Source organism: Aspergillus affinis, assembly GCF_023601865.1.
Source record: "Aspergillus affinis strain CMG 70 chromosome Unknown NODE_73_length_178438_cov_86_647956, whole genome shotgun sequence".
Lineage (NCBI taxonomy): Eukaryota > Fungi > Ascomycota > Eurotiomycetes > Eurotiales > Aspergillaceae > Aspergillus > Aspergillus affinis.
The window spans coordinates 158,640-178,438 of record NW_026515854.1 but is presented as its reverse complement, the minus strand read 5'-3'; the positions used below and the strand labels follow the sequence as shown (position 1 = coordinate 178,438).

Below are 19,799 nucleotides of genomic sequence, written 5' to 3'. Positions count from 1 at the left end.
CCCCTCCCCCCCCCCCCCAAACCCCACCTAATCGCCGAGCGCGGCTGGGGGCCGTGTCTTTTGGCGCGCCCGACCGCCCCCCCCCCCCCCCCCCCCCCAAGGGGAATCGCGGCTGGGAAGGCGTGCGGAACCATCGAATATCGGTTTGCCAGGCCAGAGGGGCTGGCCGGCCTCGGCATCAGATCTCTGTGGGCTGCGGCAAGTTGTCCCCACGTGCCTCCTTCGGCCATTTCTAGCGTTTCATGATCCGCTTGAATGACCACATACCAAGGGAGGATTGTTCGCCTCGTGCGAACCGCCGGCCCCGTTGACCCATTGGGGATGCCGGGATGGGTGATCCTGGCATCCCCGGCATGGCGGGGCACCTTCGTCCACGCAGTTTTAAAGTGCTTCATGTTCTCCTCGTTTAGCCGGCTCGGGCCAACCTTGTTGACGAAGTGATTGAGCTCTTTCTCTGGGTATTTGATGCAGGCATAGGAACAAACGTCGCTGTCTTCTTCCAGTTGAGATTCCAATTCATTCACCTTCTCAGGGACTCTGCATCGAGACCAGGAGCGAGTGGCGGTCATTTTGATGGAATTGACGAGAATATTTGAAGAAGAATGATTTGAACGGGATTCTATAGGTGGAAAAAAAACCAAGAAAAGAGAACGCGTCTTCAATGGCTTCGTTTTTGGTGAAGGGCACTACTACTACTACTACTACTACTACTACTACTACTACTACTACTACTACTACTACTACTTCACTGCACATTACATTAACTCCTTTCTACGCATCATCCTTTAACTTTGTCTGTCATTCCAATTTTCATATAACCAGCTCATCGCTAGCCTTGTGGCTTATTTTGCACCGGAAACAAATAATTGGCTTTCAGAATTAATTAGGCCAAAAAAAATTAGCCAGGCTTGCTTCATCGAAGTTGATGGATAAGTACGTTGATCAACCGAGATATCACGAAGGTCTGCCAATTCTTGGTCAAGTCAGTTCATTGAATTCGTCAAGCGTTAAAACATCACAGCCGCTCAAGGAACAAGAATAGAACATAGAAATACAAAAAAAGAAAAGAAAAGCGAAAAGCGAAAAAAAAAAAGAAGAAACGCAAAAGCCAAAACGTTTACACTCAGAAAAGAACATCCGAAAATAAGTAATTCAATCATAGCACATGAAACATAGAGCCTTCGTGCGCTCCCATAAAATATAGTAGTAACCGATATCAAACCATACCATGCCAATAGAGACCCCATGCCCATGCTCATATCCATATCAGACCTAAGCGACCCAATTCAAATCAGATAAAACAAATCCAAACTTGGTAATACCCATCATAGGCTCGAGAACCTATTTCACCCTGTGAATTAATCAAACCCTGCTCTCTGCTGTTTGTGCTGCCTAGCTAACTGCGCCACATTATTACGAGTCATGGAAAGTCGTTTTCGTTTCGATGCATTTGCAGTTTCATATCATATCATAGCGTATCATATCCCATTTAATAGTCATGGACAATCTTATTGTCATGAACTCTCGCTCGCTCTCTGTCTGTCTTTCTGTCTGCTTCTCCTAGGTATTATTATTCATGAGAATGAATGGATGAGTATGTGAGTGGGTTGATGAATAATTAAATTAAAGATGGGAGGGATGCGAAAAAGAGAAGAAATAAAATGAAAATAGAAAGAGGAAAAGAAAACAAGAGCGAGAAGGGATAAAAAAGAAAATGAGGTAAGATAAGAAGTGGAAAAAAAGACAAGAAACGAAAGATAAGTTATGGTAGAGAGAAAGGAGAAGCCCTAAGAAATAGCCGTCCTCATCTGTTGAAAGAGCTGCTGGAATGCCGGTAAGCCGACTTCCCTGTACTCCTGGAGATGTGGAAGCAGGAACGGAATGCCCGGAGCACCTTGGAAATGTTGCCGATAGAGCAGGAAATTCTGAGCCGGGTCGAGCAGGTACAGGATATCGGGCGGGAGGACGGGGTTCAGAGCTACGGTTCCGGAGGAGCTCGCTGTGGCGGAAAATGTGGAGTCCGTGATGCTGTATTTCTGTAGGCCCTTGAGGATGGCAGTAAAGGCGTGGTAGTTGCGGATGAGGAAGAGAGCCTGCGGTGATTGGAGTCAGAATTGAGAAGTGATTCGTCAGTCACTGGGTGAGTATACCTGAACGCAGTCTTGAATGGTCCCGATCAGTTGAGGCAGTGCAGTACAGCATTCCCAGACGACGGTGCTGAGATCGTCCCAGTGGCTTACAAGATTGCCCACTACAGCGTCGTTGTCCGTGAGACCCCGCTCGGTGAGGACCGCGAAACTCCTCATGTCGGCGTTGGTCAAGGTTCGTGCGAAATCGACGGCAGAGATCGATTCCGTGAGATCCTCAAAGAAGGTGTAGTTGATGTCAAATGGCTCGTGCCAATTCATGTCCCGCGCGTGGATGTAGACTCGTTGATACCGAACTCCCAGGACGGAAAGAACTTTCAAAACGGCCGTTAGGCTGGGAGGGTGCTCTTTAATCAGTTCCTGGATCGAGCCTGCAATGAATTCAAAGCCTGGGGCCGTGTTCAGTGATATGTTGTGGCTCGCCCCTCGATTCATAGTGATGAGGCATTGTGCTAGGGCACGGTGGGCGAACGGACTTCGGGTTCGAAGATGCTAAGTAAGATCAGTTTGAATCCTTGAGATACAATGGAAGATCTTCCTTGTTGATTTTTTGTCCTATTCCGAGGCCGGCTGACTGACCTTTTCGATCTCAATGTACTTTTCCACTTCGTCCGGAAACTCATGAAGATAGTTAAGCAAGTGGATGTATAAAGCCGTATGTTGCTGGAAGAACCAGTCGACTGTCGAGACACGGTATCCCAAGGAATAACGAACCATCTCCTCGAACGAGATCCGGGTGAAGTGAAGATGACTTTCGGCGTCGATCGCCTGGGCAATAGCGTTCGGGTCCAAGGCCCGATCCTTTTGGGTCGGGAACCAGCTCCAGGAAGCGCACGGCGGACTTATGACTTTGCACCGGCGCAAAATTTCCTCGACTTTCTGCACGTGCGATAAATTCAAGATGAAAGGCTTCTCCTGAGGCCCGAGGAGTGACAAAAGGAAGCTGTCGACGGTGGCTGCATTTCGGTTTTGTAAGGCGCGACGGGGCAGGTTTTCATCCTGGAAAAGACCGTAGCGGATGACTCGTTTGATCTCCTGGACGTCGAAAGCCCAGAGGACGGTGTCATCCTCCCAATATCGGTAGGAGACAAGGAAGGGAGGGATTTCAGCGCTGGGTCGAAAAAGCGAGGGATAACTTGACTGGTCTGGCATCAGGGTTGCGCCGGCCAGCTCAGCCCCAGGCCGGTGGGGTGAGACGCGCGACATATCACCGGGATCTGATACGGAATAATAGTCCCTCGGGGACGATTCGAAGAGGGTCTGAGACCAAGGTGAGAGCGCAGCTCGCTCGTCCTGATAATGATATTGCATCTTAGTTGGAGCATGAAGGGTGACGGCGAGGTCTCGACTGTAGGACGGCAATCGATGGAGAGAAAGAGAGACGGACGGAGGGCAGGGGAGGGGAAGAAGGGTTTTCTTCAGTACATACCAGCTCTCTTCTATGTCCTCCCACTGTCTCGCTTTCGTTCTCTTCGTTGGGCTCTCACGGCGTACAAACAGCTGAGTGATTCCCGAAACAAGGCGCTTATTCCCGCCACAATCCTAGAACCTGAGGGATTAGGGGGAGGGCCGCAGATGTACAGGTATACCCGAACCAAACCTCAGCTCCAACGTTTAAGCAATGAGAATGGAACTTAGTGAATCATGGGTCAATGGATCATTCAAGGATACCAGTAATGACTAAGAAGAAGGACGGGTTCCCAGGGAAGAGGTTTAGAGTCAGCCACTGCCGGCTAACCTTCACGTTTTGAGGGATGATGCTGGGGGAAGATAGTAGGGAATATGGAGTAAGACTATTGGGAAGATTCCGAACAGGTGGCTTTTAATTGCTCGGAATTGGTTCTAGTAATATATTGGTCTTTTTTTTTCGCCTTATTTTCTTCCTTGTTTCCTATGGGATTTCTTTTTTTCTTTTTTCTTTTCTTTTATTTTTCCTTTTTCAAAAAAAGAAAGCGAGAAAAAAGAAATTGATAGCAACACCCGCAGCAGCAAGTACTAGGATGACCTTATTGTCTCCCGATTTTGCCACGGTCGACAACTCACGAGGGAAAGCAAGACAGACTGGACCTGGATGTCTGCAATACTCTTCAGCTAGGAGGGAAGCATAGCGACAACAGTGGCGCGTTGCGATAGGAAAAACGCGAAAGGGGGGCTGATCCCGTTCCAAAGGACTGGGTCCCGAGAGCCCGGATAGAAAATAGAATAGTAATTTGATGATCAAAAAAAACTCTAACGGCAAGCTGAATATCTTCTGGGCGAGACCCGGAATGACTGGATGGAAGGTGGAAGTGGGCCAAATTAAAAAGATAGTCCGCCCCATCCATCAATCAATCATTGATCGACCCTCCCGTTAATAGGGAATTTACTAATATATGTTAAGCATTCAGGGCTCCCCCTTGAGGCCTTGAGCCAGCCGTTTGGCGAGCCAGACAAAATCGAGGGCACGGTTGACAGCTTGGAAAAAACGGCAGGAGAGGCGCAGGGCAACGCCAGAGGGCCAATCAATTGGACGGGGAGGGCTAGTGTAATCCTCTCATGGGGCTCCAGAAAAATCCGCGAGTTGGGTTGGCGACGGATGGCAAGCCCCCAAGATTGAGAATTATCAAAATCCTGTAATAACAGTGGCCAACGGCGGCAACCGAACAAACAATTGGCATAGAAGAGGAAGAGAAGCGGTCAAGAAGCCGGCATGGAACGGCGCACAGCGGCGAACACGATGCTGCAGGAGCATTAAATTCTGGAAGTTTCATCCGGATCGCCTATTTTATAGCAAATGACAAATGGCAAATGGATGGAAACCCGATGTTTTAGTGCTTTTCCACCGTAGCGGTGTACTGGGGTGGCTTGAATCCTGACGGTTGATACGGATAGCCATGGAGAGGGAAAGCGTCGGTGGTTGCTACCGAGAGCGATGCTTGATAGCCACCGTCCTAAACTAAGGGCGACTAAAATCCCAGGTCCCAGAATCGACGAGTGCCTAGGAATTGAGCCATCCCGAAGCTCCACCGCAGCCTCTTCCAATTGCCACCTCCCATGAAAGAGTTAGTTTGAGGGGGAAGGGGGCCAATGCGACTAGTTTAGCTCCTCATCCTCGTGAGAAGAGAGTACTCCGTAGCGCATTCGCCGATGATCGGGGGATAGCCGGTAGATACAGTTGCAGGCATTAGGATCACCGGTCTCTCCGAGGATTCCGAGTCGGCCAAGACCATTCTTTCGTTAATCTTGTGTTTACTTTTTGGAGTGTGTTTTTGGGGTTGCAGGATTGACGACAGAGAATGTTCAATAATTTCTTCCCGGGGTCCGGAGCAAGTGATTGCCATGATTGTCGCTGGAGAAATCAGGGGAGCAAAGCAACAAGGAAAGCGAAAGAAAGGAAAAAGAAAGCAGACGGCAGTGTCCGGGTGGATCCGGTGCCACAAGCCGGGGAGAGGCAGCGACAGAACGATGGGAGAGCGAAGCGCGCCATTTGTTGCTCGTGGCTGTGGATTAACGGTCATTCCTTCAGGCGAGCGAGCCATAAAAAAAAGGAAGGAAAAAAGAAATAACTCCAATAACGATTCCATGCCATCAATCAATCAATCAATCGGATGCATCGCTCAGCAGGTTTATTGGCTGGGCCGATCCCGATCACCAGATCGGTTGACACCATCATTGAATCATGGTCGCCTTGTTGCATGTCGCTGATGGGGTTTAGGAATTAGGTCCTCTCCATTCATTCGGTGGATTATGAGGATCAGAGACAAGGAAGAAACGAGCTGGAGATGGTCGTGGCGCAGGGGGATCGATCAAGTCGGAGTCCCCGCGACATGAGATGACGCCTGCTTGCCGTTCGTAGGATGAGTGAAATTGCTTTTCTTTGTTTAATCAAATGCTACTTGGCGGAGAACTGAGACTTGGAAATTAATTTCGAAATCGCAAGCGGAAGGTCAAGTCCTGGAGGGGAGTTGAGCGAGGTGAAATTTGCATCGGGGAGCGTAACAGGGATGAAGCACGTTGAGGTGCAGCAAAGCGAAAGTTTCTGGCCGTTGCCCACAGGACGGGAAATTCGCCGGCAACTCTTAAGATTGAAGGGAAGCGGGAAATGGGAATATGGGGGACATGCTCGTCTGTGTGACCTGCTGTTTCTTTTTTTCTTTTTTTTTTCTTTTGATTTCCATATTTTATCAAGATTTTATCAAGATTTTTTAATTTTTGTTGTTCCTTTTTCTCCCCTCTGTGTTGTCCCGCAGTATGTATCAATTCTCTTGACTCCCCTCCGCAGTACAGTACATCCGACATAATAAGACCCCAATCCTGCAGAAACAAGACGCTGCGAGCCGTCATCTCGAGCACATTGGCAGATGCCACGCTCTTGTTTGCTGGGTCCAGAGCTGACCTCGGACGCAACCTCATGCATTCCCATCAGCCATTGGAAGACCGGACGCCGCTGCGGGGACAACGGTCAACCAGCCTGCCTCTGCCTGCTTGCTTGCTGTACATCATGAAATGTACAGGCGAGGGTGAGCCAAAGCGGAGAATCCACAAAAAAAAAAAAAAAAAAAAAAATTGGAGGGTGTGTGTGTCTGTGTGTGGCAGAGAGCGTGGCGCCGTGCGAAGTTGATCCACCCTTTTCCGTTGCTGCATTACCTGGGCGAACCAGACAGACGCCTGCAAGAGTCGTCGGGATAAGAAAGAGACGGTACATACGACACCTATTAATAACTCTCTCCCTGGCGAGAAAGGTGCACGATGCTGGTTCGCTTCGGCATTCCGTCCCTGGTTCATTTACCCCTTCGATCTTGGTTTCAATGTACGGTCGTACCGGACGGATGTCTGTGTTGAATTCATTTGCTCACAACTAGCTGGAAATTATCGGCTAACGAACGAGGAGTTGGTAGTATGTACCTTAGCACAGGCACCGAGAGGAGAGTTTAGCGATGTAGTATGTCTCTGTTGTTCAGGAGCCAAATCAAGGCACAGGGAGAGAGAGAGACAGGGCGAGGCATCTATCCAGCGATCCAAGTAACCAACTAACTACCTAACCATCTCCCAACACCGTAGCACCGGTGCCTGTCTACCTGGACCTCTCCGGATGGTCCTGCTCGTATCTGTATCTGATTTGTCCATGTCACCCGGAGTACATTTCCCCGGCCACGCTGAGCCCTAAACTCAAGGAGGGTCGGAAAAGACTTAGATAGAGTCCATGACTGATGAGGGATAATCTTCGTCGTTTCCACACTTGGTCGGTCGAATGATGAATCCTTCCACTGAGATTTCCAATCGATGAGTAATTTAATTCAATATACTCAATCCTCTCGGCTTCTAGGCTTGCTCGACAGGAACAGGCATAGTGGTACACCGAGTATGCAACATTCGTCATGACTGTCTATCTCTTACCGTCTGATCTTCTCTGTCCAACTAATAGGATATCCTGCTTTGAGCCGAGTCATTTCTTCTGGCTCTCTACTTGCCTGTGTTCTAATTTTTTGGCTAGGGACTCTTGAAATACCTACTACCAGATCCCTACCCGCTCCTCTGACGAAACTGTCTGCACATCACTAGTTGCTAGTTCCTAGCGATAGTAGCCCTAGTTCCAAACCACCATCTCTCCCGTTCCAAATTCCGACGTAGTTTATCGATCACAACCAGCCCGCCAAACGGCCCGAGCCACAACCAGAGATCGCCCCCAAGAAACAAATTGAATGGACGGACAGACGGATGAGGTGGATAAATGAATGACTTGTCAGCGACCAACTACTACCTAAACTAAGGTAACGGACGGAGGCAGGTCCAGCACATCATCCACCTTCCCGGTCCACGCAATCGACTCGCTTGGCTGGCGGACTTGCACGGTCTGGCCCGTATTAATATATTTATATTAATATTATTAGGTATCTTACGTGCAGTAGGTAGGTAAGGTAATAAGTATAGATTGACAACTTAACTCCCGCCGTAGGGAGTGATTGCTTAATGTTTGGTTTGGTTGGATTTACGACCCATTCGACCATTCGAAGAGCAAATAATTAATCACGCCGAGGACTGCTAATCTCCCTGGGCGTGTGACTACTGAATTTGGGTAGTCAACCTACTGGCCTTGTTTCGCTTCCCTGCTTACTCTAATCTCTAGTCTTGACGGGGCTCATCTGGTGGAGACTGGGGAGCAGAGGAAAGGGAGGGGAGGGAGGGGAACCGACAAACGCTAACGTCTGCTACGAACTAGTCAGTAGTAACGAGTTAGTAGGTAGAGTAGAGATGGTGATGAAGTGCGATTCGATTCGATTTCGATGACTCGATTGGAGGATAGCTTGGCATGACGAATGAAAATAAAATCTTCTAAATTAATCGACAAACGACGACCCAAATATCCCCAAACAAGAAAATGGATCCCGTCGGGGAAGAGACAGATCCATCTTTCTTCTTATTGATAATTATTCCATTCGACCCTGGCATTGGATAACAAACTAGGTAGAAGACAAGGGGACAAGCAAGGCCAAGAAGAGTCCATAACAATGATAATAACAATGATGATTATAATTAAGATGATAATGAAAACGACCGCATACCAAACTAACCCCAATGATGACGAACCTGCAGGGAGAGAAAAAGAAAAGAAAGGAAACATGCGCTTACTACATACATACAAACCACCACCACCACAACCCACCCCAGCTACAAGATACACATAAGGGTGTAGTAGACGTGTTACACTCCCACTTGTGGCTCTCAGCTAGTATATATTAAGCCGGACGTACATCTCTCGGACGAATCGTCGCAGACTGTGGACGACAGGAACCATGGGTGAGGGCAAGTTCGCTAGGTAAGGTAGGTGCCGCGTGCCGTCTGACGGAGGATGCCCTTCCTTTTCCCCTCCTCTCGATCGAGATATATCAATCTCGGTGGGGGGAAGGGATGGGGGGAAATGTGAGACGTAGAGTGCGATGCGTTCAATCCATGGTGGGATGGAGGGGACGGGAAGCGGGAAACCCAGGAACCTTCCACACCCACCACATTTCTTAACGGGTTAACTTACGGGCTGCGGCGCCGTAGAAGTTCCCCGGGTTGCTCGTTCGTCGACCTAGATGACACTTCCATCTGACTTACGTCGACATCCGACGGCCAAGGGATGGGATTTATTGGCTGGATGCGGCGGTCGAGGCGGGAAGGCTGCATTCCGTACGGTTGGCGGGTTCTCTGACGTGAACGGAGTTGGCATTACGGGGAGGTGTGGAGAGGGAACTACGCCGGAAAGTGAGGGGAAAAGGTGATCTGTCAAGACATGGTCGAAGGAGTAATGGATGAAAATTCAAATCGCTTGAAAGACGTCATTAGAGGTATCACAGAAATTTTTGGGGAGACATTTTGCCTCGGCTTTGCTTCCTATACTGCGATAGCTACGGAACAGAAAGAAACTTGACACAAGCAGACACTTAACACATGCGTCCTATAGACAAAAACTTTTTTCTGCTAGGTAACGCATCATAAGAATCGTTATTAACCGGAGTCACACAGGCCCACAAAGCAAGACAAGACGTCCTCTCCAGCGGAGTTTTGGAGCAATTTTTTTTTCTTTGTTACTGCCAACAGCCAACATCCCTTACCATCCCAAGAACTTAGTTCTGGGAAGCATAGGCACGACGGCGGTCACGCTCCTCAGCAATGGTGAGCTGAATAGAATGTTAGCAATTGATTCCGTAGCCGATCGAGGCTTCAAAATATAAACGTACCTTGACACCCTTGCCCTTGGGCAGGGAGATCCAGGGCTTATCCTGTCCAATGACGAAGATGTTGGACTCACGGGTGGCGAAGGTGTTGTCAATAGCGTCCTTGACGTGGACGATGTTGAAACCTCCGTCGTGGCGCTCACGGTGAGTGACGACACCAACACGACCCATGTTACGACCACCGGTGACCATGGTGACAACACCAGTGTCGAAGCGGACGAAGTCAACGATCTTGCCAGTGGCAACGTCAACCTTCACGGTGTCGTTGACCTTGATGGCAGGGTCGGGGTAACGGATGCTGCAAGATCATATTCGTTAGCCAAACCAGTTCAAACGTCCGAACTTTCTTACTGTGTTGGGGGGGATAAAGTTGTCCAGTAGAAAGTTCTAGATCAAAAGTTCTCTCGTCCTCCGCCGATCAACCAAAGCTTGGTCCAACGACTGAATGACACGGAACTTGTGGAGTGATCACTCACGTTCGCGCATCGTGCGTAACCAAGAATGGGATCCCGCCCTTGCCGAGCTGAACACGCTTGACCTTGCAGAGCTTGAACTCAGCCTCCTCGGCCTGGATGCGGTGCACGGTGAAGCGGCCCTTGGTGTCGTAGATGAGACGGAAGTTCTCGCCGGTCTTCTCGATACCGATGACATCCATGAAACCGGCGGGGTAGGTAGGGTCGGTGCGGACCTTGCCGTCGACCTGGATCAGACGCTGCATCAGGATCGCCTTGGTCTCACGGCCGTTAAGGGCGTACTTGAGACTATATAAACACATCCAGTCAGTCGATTGTCCTCTTTCGTCAATTGTCGCGATATCATTTCAGAGTTTTTCGTACCGGTTGCGGATGAAGACGATCAGAGGCAGGCAGTCACGGAGCTTGTGAGGACCGGGAGAGGCCTTGGGGGCATAGGTTCCGGACATTTTGTCCAGGAGCCAGTGCGAGGGCGCACTAAGGCGCTTCTGGTGCTTCTTACTGTTGAAAGCATCGCGGTCAGTTTCGGTTTCCTATAGAATGAATTTCAATCGCATCGAAGATGTTCTGTTCCTTCAGAAAAACTTTCCGGACAGAAATCCTTGTGTGCAATTGAAATATGAAATCGAGAATGTCGTTGAACTCACGGTCCGCGAGGCATCTTGGCTGCTTTGTCGACTTGAAACCGGTGAAGTTGTCGGAATGTCGCAAAGAAGAGAAGGTAAGCAAGATTGGCCGTCCGTCGACAGATAACCAGGCCGCTCAGCGAAATTCGCTTAGTGCTGTGGGATGAGCCCTAGCGCTAGTCCTGTTCCAGGGTTCCACTTCGCAACCCATTCTAGGTATAGTGCATAACGCTAAACTTTGCATACGGTCCGCTTATATAATAATACATCCCAAAAGGGTAGTTAATTAATCTTGCTATGCCTCTATTTTCATGGAATTTTACTCCGTAGATCTCGTGACTGGGGACACTGAACGCCCTCTTTGCCGCTCTAAGCAGATGTCTGTCCTAATCTCCTTTAGATGTAGCCCTTGATCACAGCGACCTCAGCGTTGAGGATCGAGGATCCAGCAGCGCCAATAACAGTGTTGTGCGAGAGGGCCGCGAATCTGAGGTCAAAGTAACCACCCTGCGCGCCTTCACGTACCCGCCCCACGCTGACGGTATATCCACCGGAGATGTCTCGGTCGAGTCTAGGCTGAGGCCGATCGGCCTCGTCAAACACCTTGATCGCCTCCTTGGGTGCCGAAGGGCAGCCCAGCTTCTGTGCCTCGGACTGATATTCTCTCATCGCTTGGACGACTTGTTCGGCGCTAGGGCCGGGGCGGTTCTTGAATCGCAATGAAACAAAGGCCATATGGCCATCCGTAACTCCCACACGGGTACACGTAGCTCCGATTCTAAGGCCAGCTTGTTCGTTGAAAGCGGTAGCGTCCCCGTTCAAAGATCCCAGGATCTTCTGGGCCTCGTTTTCCAGTTTGTCTTCCTCGCCGCTGATGAAGGGGATGACGTTGTCGATGATATCCATGCTGGGAACTCCAGGGTATCCAGCCCCAGACAAAGCCTGTTCCGTGAAAACCTCGACTTCCTCGACCTCGCCGAACTTGGCTTGGAGGGCTGCGAACGGAATGACAACACCAATAACGGCACAGTTCGAGTTGCAAACCAGGAATCCCTTCTTCAAGCCGAAGTGCTTCCGCTGGTGAGGAATCAGATCCAAATGTTGAGGGTTGACGGTAGGGACAACGAGAGGGACGATAGGGTCCTTGCGATAGTTCTTGGCGTTCGAGAAGACGGGAATTTCGGCCTTGATGAATTCCATCTCTGTGTAAACTCGTTAGCACTTGCGATCATACCAAAAAAAATGGAAGTCGCATTTCTAACCAACTTCACCCGCAATGTCGCTGTTCAATCCGGAGAACACAAGGTCGCAGTCACTGAACTTATCCGCCTTGCAGTCTCGAAGCACAAGACCGCTGAGCTTCTCGGACATAGCAGTAGTCTGCTTCCATTTCACGGCATCCTTGTACTGCTTTCCGGCGGAGCGACTCGATGCGCCGATGGCGTGGAGCTCTAGGAAGGGGTGATCGGCGAGCAAAAGAATGAATCTTTGACCCACAGAGCCAGTGGCGCCGAGAACACCTATAAACCATGAGCACTGCATTATTTTGTGTTGAGGCTTCGTGTGTTCATACCGCACTTCTTCTTCGGGTAGGACGTCATTGCGATCGGATAAGGAATAGGTCAACGGACTCGTATCTGTATTCTTAGTCAATTGAGATTTTCAAGACCAATTTCTTTCAATCCAGCTCAAGTTCAACAGTGGCGCATAGGGAAAGCCCGTGGTGGGAGTATGATGCTCAAAGCTTGAACTGGTGCCATGGGCAAGTGACTCAGAAGATGCTGCCCCGCAGGACATTTGTGCAATTTCCGGTGGAGGGATTCAAGTAGTGCAGGAATTGAAGAATACTCTTGATCCAAAGGATTCAGGAAAACGATATGATTGAACTTACCACCTCAATGTTGTTTCAGACTCTATGGAAGGGAGAGGATTTGCTTGTGGCAATCAAGACGCAAACTGCGATATCGCTCTGGAAGAGATCACCCCGCGATGAGTCAGCCACCAGCATAACCAAATGCAGCTGGCCTCTTCATTGGCTCAACGTCACCTTGTTTTCTCCTCCGTTGCCTATCATGAACGATTAACTCGCAAATATCTTCGTTCTCTACATATTGTCTACCCCATATTAACAATGATATACAAAATTCTTTGGTGTCAGCGGAGTTCCTTTCCACAAGTCTCGCCAACCTGAGATATAGCGAAATATATTTTCGGCCGCAACCCGGCACCATCGTGCCCATCTAGATAGCAATTTCTTATGGTTCGCTTGGATGATCGAAGATCTTCCCAGGGTTTAGCAGCCAGTGAGGGTCAAGGGATGTTTTGATGCTGTGCATCACATCAATTGTTTCGGGACCGAGCTCCTTCTTAAGGGACTTCTTCTTACCCAAACCAACGCCATGTTCGCCCTGCTTACAGTCAGTCACAGTTTCTAGGGAATATTGTGGTTAAGGAGCATTACAGTGCTGGACCCCTCCATCTCAAGAGCTCGGTCAACCATGTCATAAACAAACTTCTCGACTCGTTCCCGCTCCTCGGGGTTTTTGCGGTCGAACATGATGCTAGAATGGAAATTGCCATCACCAATGTGTCCAAGAATGCTTGCAAACAAGCCTAGATCATCTAGCTCTTTCTTGGTGATCGCTGTGGAAATGAATTAGACGGCGTGAGGGCTTTCGACCGAATCGACCATGGACTTACCGATAATATCTGGGAGTCTAGAGACTGGCACGGCTACGTCGGTTGACCATACTTCCGAGCCTTCTTTTCGCAGCGCCATCATACTCCATAGGGCTTGTTTTCGGGCCGACCATAGATCGTTTGCCTCTCGCTCATTCTTAGCGAACTCGAAGGATGAGGCATGGTTCTGCTTGGCCAGAGCCTTGGTCAGGCTGATGCTATCGGCGACGCCAGCAGTCGTACCGGAAAACTTAAAGAAGAGCGTGGACAGTGTCTTCCATTCCCGCCCTGTGCCACCAGCTCGATTAATCACATCCATTTGGACATCATCTAGAATTTCCATACATTGAACTGGGATGCCTTTCCGAATTAGCTGCATAGCAGCCGATGCGGCATCATGCATCGTGGGGAAAGCGACAACTCCGACACGCGTTTCTTCTGGAATTGGGGTCAATTTGAGGGTGGCTTCTGTCACAATTCCCAGAGTTCCCTCGGAGCCGACAAACAATCCCGTCAGATTGTACCCGGCAGAGGTTTTCCGTGGGCGTCTGCGCGTCTTCATGATTCGGCCGTCCGCTAGGACAACCGTGAGATTGATGACCCAGTCCTTCATGGTACCATACCGCACTGCATTTGTGCCGCTACAGTTCGTTCCCACCATACCACCTATCATCGCGGACGGGCCTGGATCGACGGGAAAGAAAAGCCCACTGTCCTTGATTTTCTCATTCAGCTCCATCCATTGGATAGATGGTTGAACCACGACGTCCAAATCGCCCTCATGTAGCTCGATGATCTTATTCATGAGACCGAAATCGATGGTCATTCCGCCGTGAGGAGCGGAGAAATTGCCCTCAAGACTGGATCCTCCGGAGTAGGGAACCATCGGCATCTTATATTTGTGACAGATCTTCGCAATCTCCGAAACATCCTCCGTGCTGGTTGGATATGCAATGGCAACTGGCAATCGATCCGCATTGATACTGGACCATTCCGAAAACCCATGTCGCTGAAGGTCGTCTTCGTCGACACTAATTGCTTCTTCGCCGAGCTTTGCGCGCAATTCGGCAATAGCCTAGTGGTTCAGCGACACCCATTAGTCCTGCGGATTGGAAACAATTCACCCTCTAGGACTGCTCTTACCTTCTCAAAATCTTTTGTCGACCCATACTGGGGTTTTCGGGTGCTCTGCATCTGGGATGACTGTTTTAAGGAAGCGAATCCGTAGCCTACCCCCGCTGCCAGAGCAGAAGCAAGGAGCGTTCGGTTTAACGTCCACGAATTGGGAGTACTCCCCGGAGACTTGGAGCCATTACTTCCATTATTTTGTGCACTGGAGCTGTTCCATCGGGCAAATTGAGAGAATTGGGAGCATGACACCGAGTGCGACTTGGGAAATTTGGGCCGGCTTTGGAGCGCGCGGGGAGATGTGGGGAAGCCCCGAGAGAGTCGGGAGATGGTCCGCATGGCTCTATAGATATCCCAGGGTGACGGTAAGATCAGAACGCAGACCTCAGACAATGTTGGACACAATCGAGGTGTCGTTGACGGTCGGTCAGCTGCAATTTTAATATACACGGGTTCAAAGTCTTTCCGGTAGTACGGAGGATTAATCGACCACGCCTCCAGTCCCTTCGGTAAGCAGACACGCCATCGAAGCTAAGGATGAGGAGCAGGCTGTAGTAGGCTTTGGACTCGGATTTCGGCCGAGTACGGCTACGATCGCTGAACGATAAGGTCTGGAAGCCGAATACCGATATTATGACTGATGATGAAGCAGGTCTGCTTATCTTTCTTGCGTGCTTAGCGACTGCAACCGATCGTTCCCGTGTTGGTCTTAAGTGCATCCCACTCTCTCCCCGGATCGGCCTGAACTCCGATGCTTGGCAGGGGCGAGCCAGTCCGAGGTTTTTTGCGACAAATTCATGCTGTGCCTGTTAGATACTCGATAATATGCGGGAAATCATAGAGCATGTAGTAACAAAAACGACGTCTGAAAATATTGGCATATACGCAAGTATCCACGTGCCCTAAGTGGTTCTAGGTCCAGGTCCACAATCAGTTCCTTGATCGAAACCCACAACGGAGTATTCTATTTAATTTCGAGCAGGATCAAGTATATGAAAGAAGTTGGATTGATTACGCTGTATGATTTAGGGTTATTAAATCATGTCGACGGCAACGATGGAAGAAGAGGAAGGAGAGCATGAAGAACCGTTGTGGGTCCTCTGGTTGACGGGGCAACGAGGCCTCCCGCTTTTAATTTCCTCCACCCTCCAAATATCTGGGAGAGTGTCCAACTATCCATAGCACTGCGATGCTGGTCGGCAAGTCACGTCAACCAGTCAGCAACTGAGTCTGTCATAGGATTCAGTAACCGTAGCCATGGCAGATAACCTCTCTGGCCTGGGGCGTGAAGTGGAGCGCCTAGTGACGGCTCCATATGCGCCCTCTCTCCAGGTATTCCAAACCGCGCTACCCCATAGTTGTCTCCATCTATAGATTATCGCGAACTGAGTGATGACAAATCTTGCCTTTAGGACTTGCATGCACTTGTACAGAGCTCTTCTATAGCTTCATTATCTTCATGGGCCTCGCGCAAGCCATGCCAGGTTGGAGTCTTGGCTGATATCCTTGTCGACGGCCTGTCTCGTTCCAATTTCACTCTGGACCTCATTAGGACTTTCGGTAGGCAAAAGTGTTTGTCTTCTTCTATGTTGCAGGTCTAACTCTTTTTAGCTCGTCTCGAGCCTTTTCGTAACGCTTTACTTGAACGTTATCCCTATATATTGGACCAATTCCTGCAGAGGTCTGAAAATGGTGAACCCCAGGTGAGTTTCCTCTAAGCGGGTTCATGCCACCAAGCTCCCTAAACGACATGTATCTACTCGGAATGGTTCTGGGACATGACAGTCATCGTCAATCTGACCATTGCAGTTTATCTCGACATGCGTTGCAATGCTTTCTTCGCCTCTACCGCCCTACTTCATTGTCCCCGCACGCCTGGCATCCTTTATCACCCATCTGATTACCTCCATTGGCGAAAATCCCTGCGCTGAGACAATACTACCTCTCTATCAGCTGATGACTGGCCTTCGAACCACTCCGCGAGTTCTTCTTGAAGTTCCATCAGAGATCATATCTAACCTTCAAGTTGAGTTAACAAACACCCTTCGTAACCTTGATGACCATACAGGGAACCTCCTTTGCCTCGCAACGTTTGCGCAAATAGCATCCTCGAATATTCCCCAAATGAATAACAGTCCAGAGCAGCGCCCATCTTGGTTGCAGAATGTCAAGCATTTCTTCGGTTCCAAACGAGGCTTAAAGACCTTGGACCTTGTCGTTCTGCGAGTTATACTAACTTGCTCCGCCAGTTGCAATGGTTTAACTGCCGAGCAAGCAACGGAGAGTATCCGGCTAGCCATCGAAATATGTGACATTGTAGAACCGGAGCAGAGAGAATCTTGGATTGGTGCTAACTCCACCAAAATTGCCAAATTGTGCGAGAAGGTAACAAGGTCTGGCATTGATCGGGGAGTGCAGATTTTGGTAAGACCGAACCTCGCAGTTAGTTGACCATGGCTAACGTTTCAAGGGCGCAACTTTCATGGTTTCCCTTCTTCCGGCTTCTGCTTTACCTCATGGCATCCCCGAACTGGCGCTCCAGTGGCTTCTACATAAAGACGGTGATCGTGTACTCGAGCTCCTGCCATTGACCTACATTCCACGATTGGTAGAGGCAAACATTGTAAGTAATGGATTAATTGGGAACTATAAGGATTCTAACGCATTTTTCAAGGTATACTCGGGACCAGCGGTTGCAAACAAGCTGCTGGACTACGTGATCAGTTCATTGCAGCCAAACCAGGCAGCACAGACTCCAAGTATTAACACGACTCAGATAGCAAGGTCAATCCTTGCTGGCCTGCAGGGTCTGGAGTCCCAGATTCTTAGCTCCGCCGTTGCCGAAGTAGCGGTTAGACAGTGTCGGGAGAACATCAACGGGCTGCTTGAAAGATCCCCCCGGCGATATTCCGTAACAACCTGCCGAGACTTCGATACCTGTCAAGCTTCGGTGGTTCAATTGGAGAATGGCCTGCTTAATGATTTATTCAGCTTCTACTTTCGGTCAGCACTTATGATGAAGTCGAGTGGCCAGTTTGACTATGCGAATGAGATGAGTACGTTTGGGTTGTTCATCTCTAGATCCAATGAAGCTGTACCAGGCATCAGATGTCAGTTCTGGGAAACAAAACCTCTGGAGTTCCAAAACGCCTTTTCATCCCTCAAGATCCATGACCAGTCACCCAGCCCAAGACAAGACTGGCGAACCGGGATAGCCAAAACCCTTGAGTGGAATTCCCGCATGGGCTATGATAACATGATGCAAAAAATCGAAGAGATTTGTTACGATCTCGAAAACCGTTGCAATGGCGTCGAGGCCCCGTTGAGAGCAGTAGAGGACGAGCGCAACAGGCTGCTTAAAGAAGCGGAAGAACTGAACTCTCACAATAAAAAACTATATTCGGAGTTAAAGCAAGCATCCGGAACGACCTATAGTCTCCAACAAGATATTTTTCGCCTGGAATCTCAGGCAGAAACTGCCTCGAGCCGCATCGACCAGTTGTCGGCCAGTCTTGAAGTCGCACGGAAAGACCTCAACGACCAGCGACTCGAATCCCAAGAATCGGCCAACAGCGAGCGCGAACAAGCCAGGTCCAGAGAGTTAGAGCTTATTGCTTCTTCAACTGAAATGGAGGAAAAATTAGATGACTTACAAGAGAAAATTGTGATGCAAAGAGAGGAGAATGACAGCTTGAGGGAGGAATTGAATATGATGGGAGAAGAAAGGTCGGCTTACTCGAAGGTGAACGATTCTTTAGAACAACAGCTACTGGACTTGGAACGCGAGTTTGAGGCGCAGATGGAAGAGACGCACAGACACTTGGACCAGCAAAGCGACCGAATTGACCAACTCCTAGCTGATCAAAGCGAAGCCGGGAGTCGGGAGGAAGGGCTACAAGCTAAGGTAAGTCTTTGAGCTTCTTCTACTCATGTTCTTTGTAAGCGCTAACTAGTTTTCAGTTATCGGAGGAGGAACTGGAATCCGACAGGCTTAAGACCGCTCTTCAGCAGTTGGTGGAAAGCCACAAAACAGAAGTGAACACCCTTCAGGAGCACTTCGAGACACAGGTTTCCAAAATGACCGCCGAGGTTAGCCCTTTCTTCCTTTTGATTTTTCTCACCAGTTGAAATTCTAACAGCTCAAAGTCCGAAAAGCAAAGAGATGAAATTGCTTCTCTTCAGGCCGATATGCAGGCATCCGCATCTAGTGCCACCAAAGAGCTCCATGCAAGAGATAAGAGAATCCAGTACCTAGAGAAAAAGGTAATGAACATCCGAGAGACAAACGATTTCCCACAGAATGTAAGATTACTGACTTATATTTAGATACAACATATGCGAGATGAACGAGCAGCCAAAGCACGGGAATTCTCCGAAGCGCAGCAACACATCGGCCGGTTAATGAGTGTAATGGGCTTCAAACCGGAACCTGCAAACTCCAAGCCTCCCGGCAAGCAACAGCGGTCCAGACCAACGCCGGGCCCATCCCAGGTTGCCACGGAGGAGATGCAAACGCACTCTCCCGGGGAGGATACACAAAGCCAACAAGGCCGACAGATGGCGGAGTCGTTCGACCTCACTGCAACCCCAACCCCGCCTGGGGAGCGTAGTCCGAAAAGATCGCGGGATTATGCATTTGCCTTGACCGAATCACCGACAGCTTCTCACACATCTGGCAAGAAATCAAGGGAGTCGGTTTCTCGGCGTGGAACACAACATTCCCGGGACCGGAAAGTCCTGGAAGATGCAACCCAAAATAGCCAACCGATTACTCAGGCTAGCAGCATACCTTGCTCCAGTCAGCGAGATAGTTTTCAAGAAGGTCAAGTGGGCGGGGTGGATGATGAGAATCATTTGCGGGAAATTGACCTAGACATGGATATGGAGTTCTCCAAGGACTTCCTGTTTACAAGCACTTCGGTGTCTGAGGCGAATTACCACAGACCGCTACTTGGGACCCAAAGATAAGGTTTTATTGATGGGAAACGGAAGATTATGATTAATGATTTATTTATTTGGGACATTCTTGGGTTTGGTGTTAGATAC

The 19,799-nt window shown here is 49.4% G+C and overlaps 6 protein-coding genes across 6 annotated transcripts; 1 reads left to right on the top strand and 5 right to left on the bottom strand.

Annotated features, from left to right (window-relative positions):
* Positions 1-27: 27 nt before the first annotated feature.
* On the bottom strand, positions 28-569 carry KD926_009929 (uncharacterized protein; the record flags this gene model as incomplete). The annotated part of the gene is made up of 2 exons (XM_053102425.1): positions 28-193; positions 268-569. The coding sequence occupies 2 exons, from the start codon at positions 567-569 to the stop codon at positions 28-30; spliced, it is 468 nt and encodes a 155-aa protein (XP_052954160.1).
* A 1,218-nt stretch (positions 570-1,787) lies between these two features.
* Positions 1,788-3,458, bottom strand: KD926_009928 (uncharacterized protein; the record flags this gene model as incomplete). Its single annotated transcript, XM_053102424.1, has 3 exons — positions 1,788-2,093; positions 2,151-2,639; positions 2,727-3,458. The coding sequence occupies 3 exons, from the start codon at positions 3,456-3,458 to the stop codon at positions 1,788-1,790; spliced, it is 1,527 nt and encodes a 508-aa protein (XP_052954159.1).
* A 6,278-nt stretch (positions 3,459-9,736) lies between these two features.
* On the bottom strand, positions 9,737-10,981 carry KD926_009927 (40S ribosomal protein eS4; the record flags this gene model as incomplete). Its single annotated transcript, XM_053102423.1, has 5 exons — positions 9,737-9,790; positions 9,851-10,145; positions 10,324-10,608; positions 10,684-10,821; positions 10,968-10,981. The coding sequence occupies 5 exons, from the start codon at positions 10,979-10,981 to the stop codon at positions 9,737-9,739; spliced, it is 786 nt and encodes a 261-aa protein (XP_052954158.1).
* Positions 10,982-11,342: 361 nt separating this feature from the next.
* KD926_009926 (aspartate-semialdehyde dehydrogenase family protein) lies at positions 11,343-12,547 on the bottom strand (the record flags this gene model as incomplete). Its single annotated transcript, XM_053102422.1, has 3 exons — positions 11,343-12,148; positions 12,209-12,466; positions 12,520-12,547. The coding sequence occupies 3 exons, from the start codon at positions 12,545-12,547 to the stop codon at positions 11,343-11,345; spliced, it is 1,092 nt and encodes a 363-aa protein (XP_052954157.1).
* A 654-nt stretch (positions 12,548-13,201) lies between these two features.
* On the bottom strand, positions 13,202-15,092 carry KD926_009925 (FAD-binding oxidoreductase; the record flags this gene model as incomplete). Its single annotated transcript, XM_053102421.1, has 4 exons — positions 13,202-13,354; positions 13,408-13,589; positions 13,647-14,700; positions 14,769-15,092. The coding sequence occupies 4 exons, from the start codon at positions 15,090-15,092 to the stop codon at positions 13,202-13,204; spliced, it is 1,713 nt and encodes a 570-aa protein (XP_052954156.1).
* Positions 15,093-16,010: 918 nt separating this feature from the next.
* KD926_009924 (uncharacterized protein) lies at positions 16,011-19,721 on the top strand (the record flags this gene model as incomplete). Its single annotated transcript, XM_053102420.1, has 9 exons — positions 16,011-16,085; positions 16,166-16,313; positions 16,365-16,456; positions 16,563-17,177; positions 17,224-17,376; positions 17,428-18,657; positions 18,714-18,842; positions 18,900-19,016; positions 19,080-19,721. The coding sequence occupies 9 exons, from the start codon at positions 16,011-16,013 to the stop codon at positions 19,719-19,721; spliced, it is 3,201 nt and encodes a 1,066-aa protein (XP_052954155.1).
* Positions 19,722-19,799: the final 78 nt, after the last annotated feature.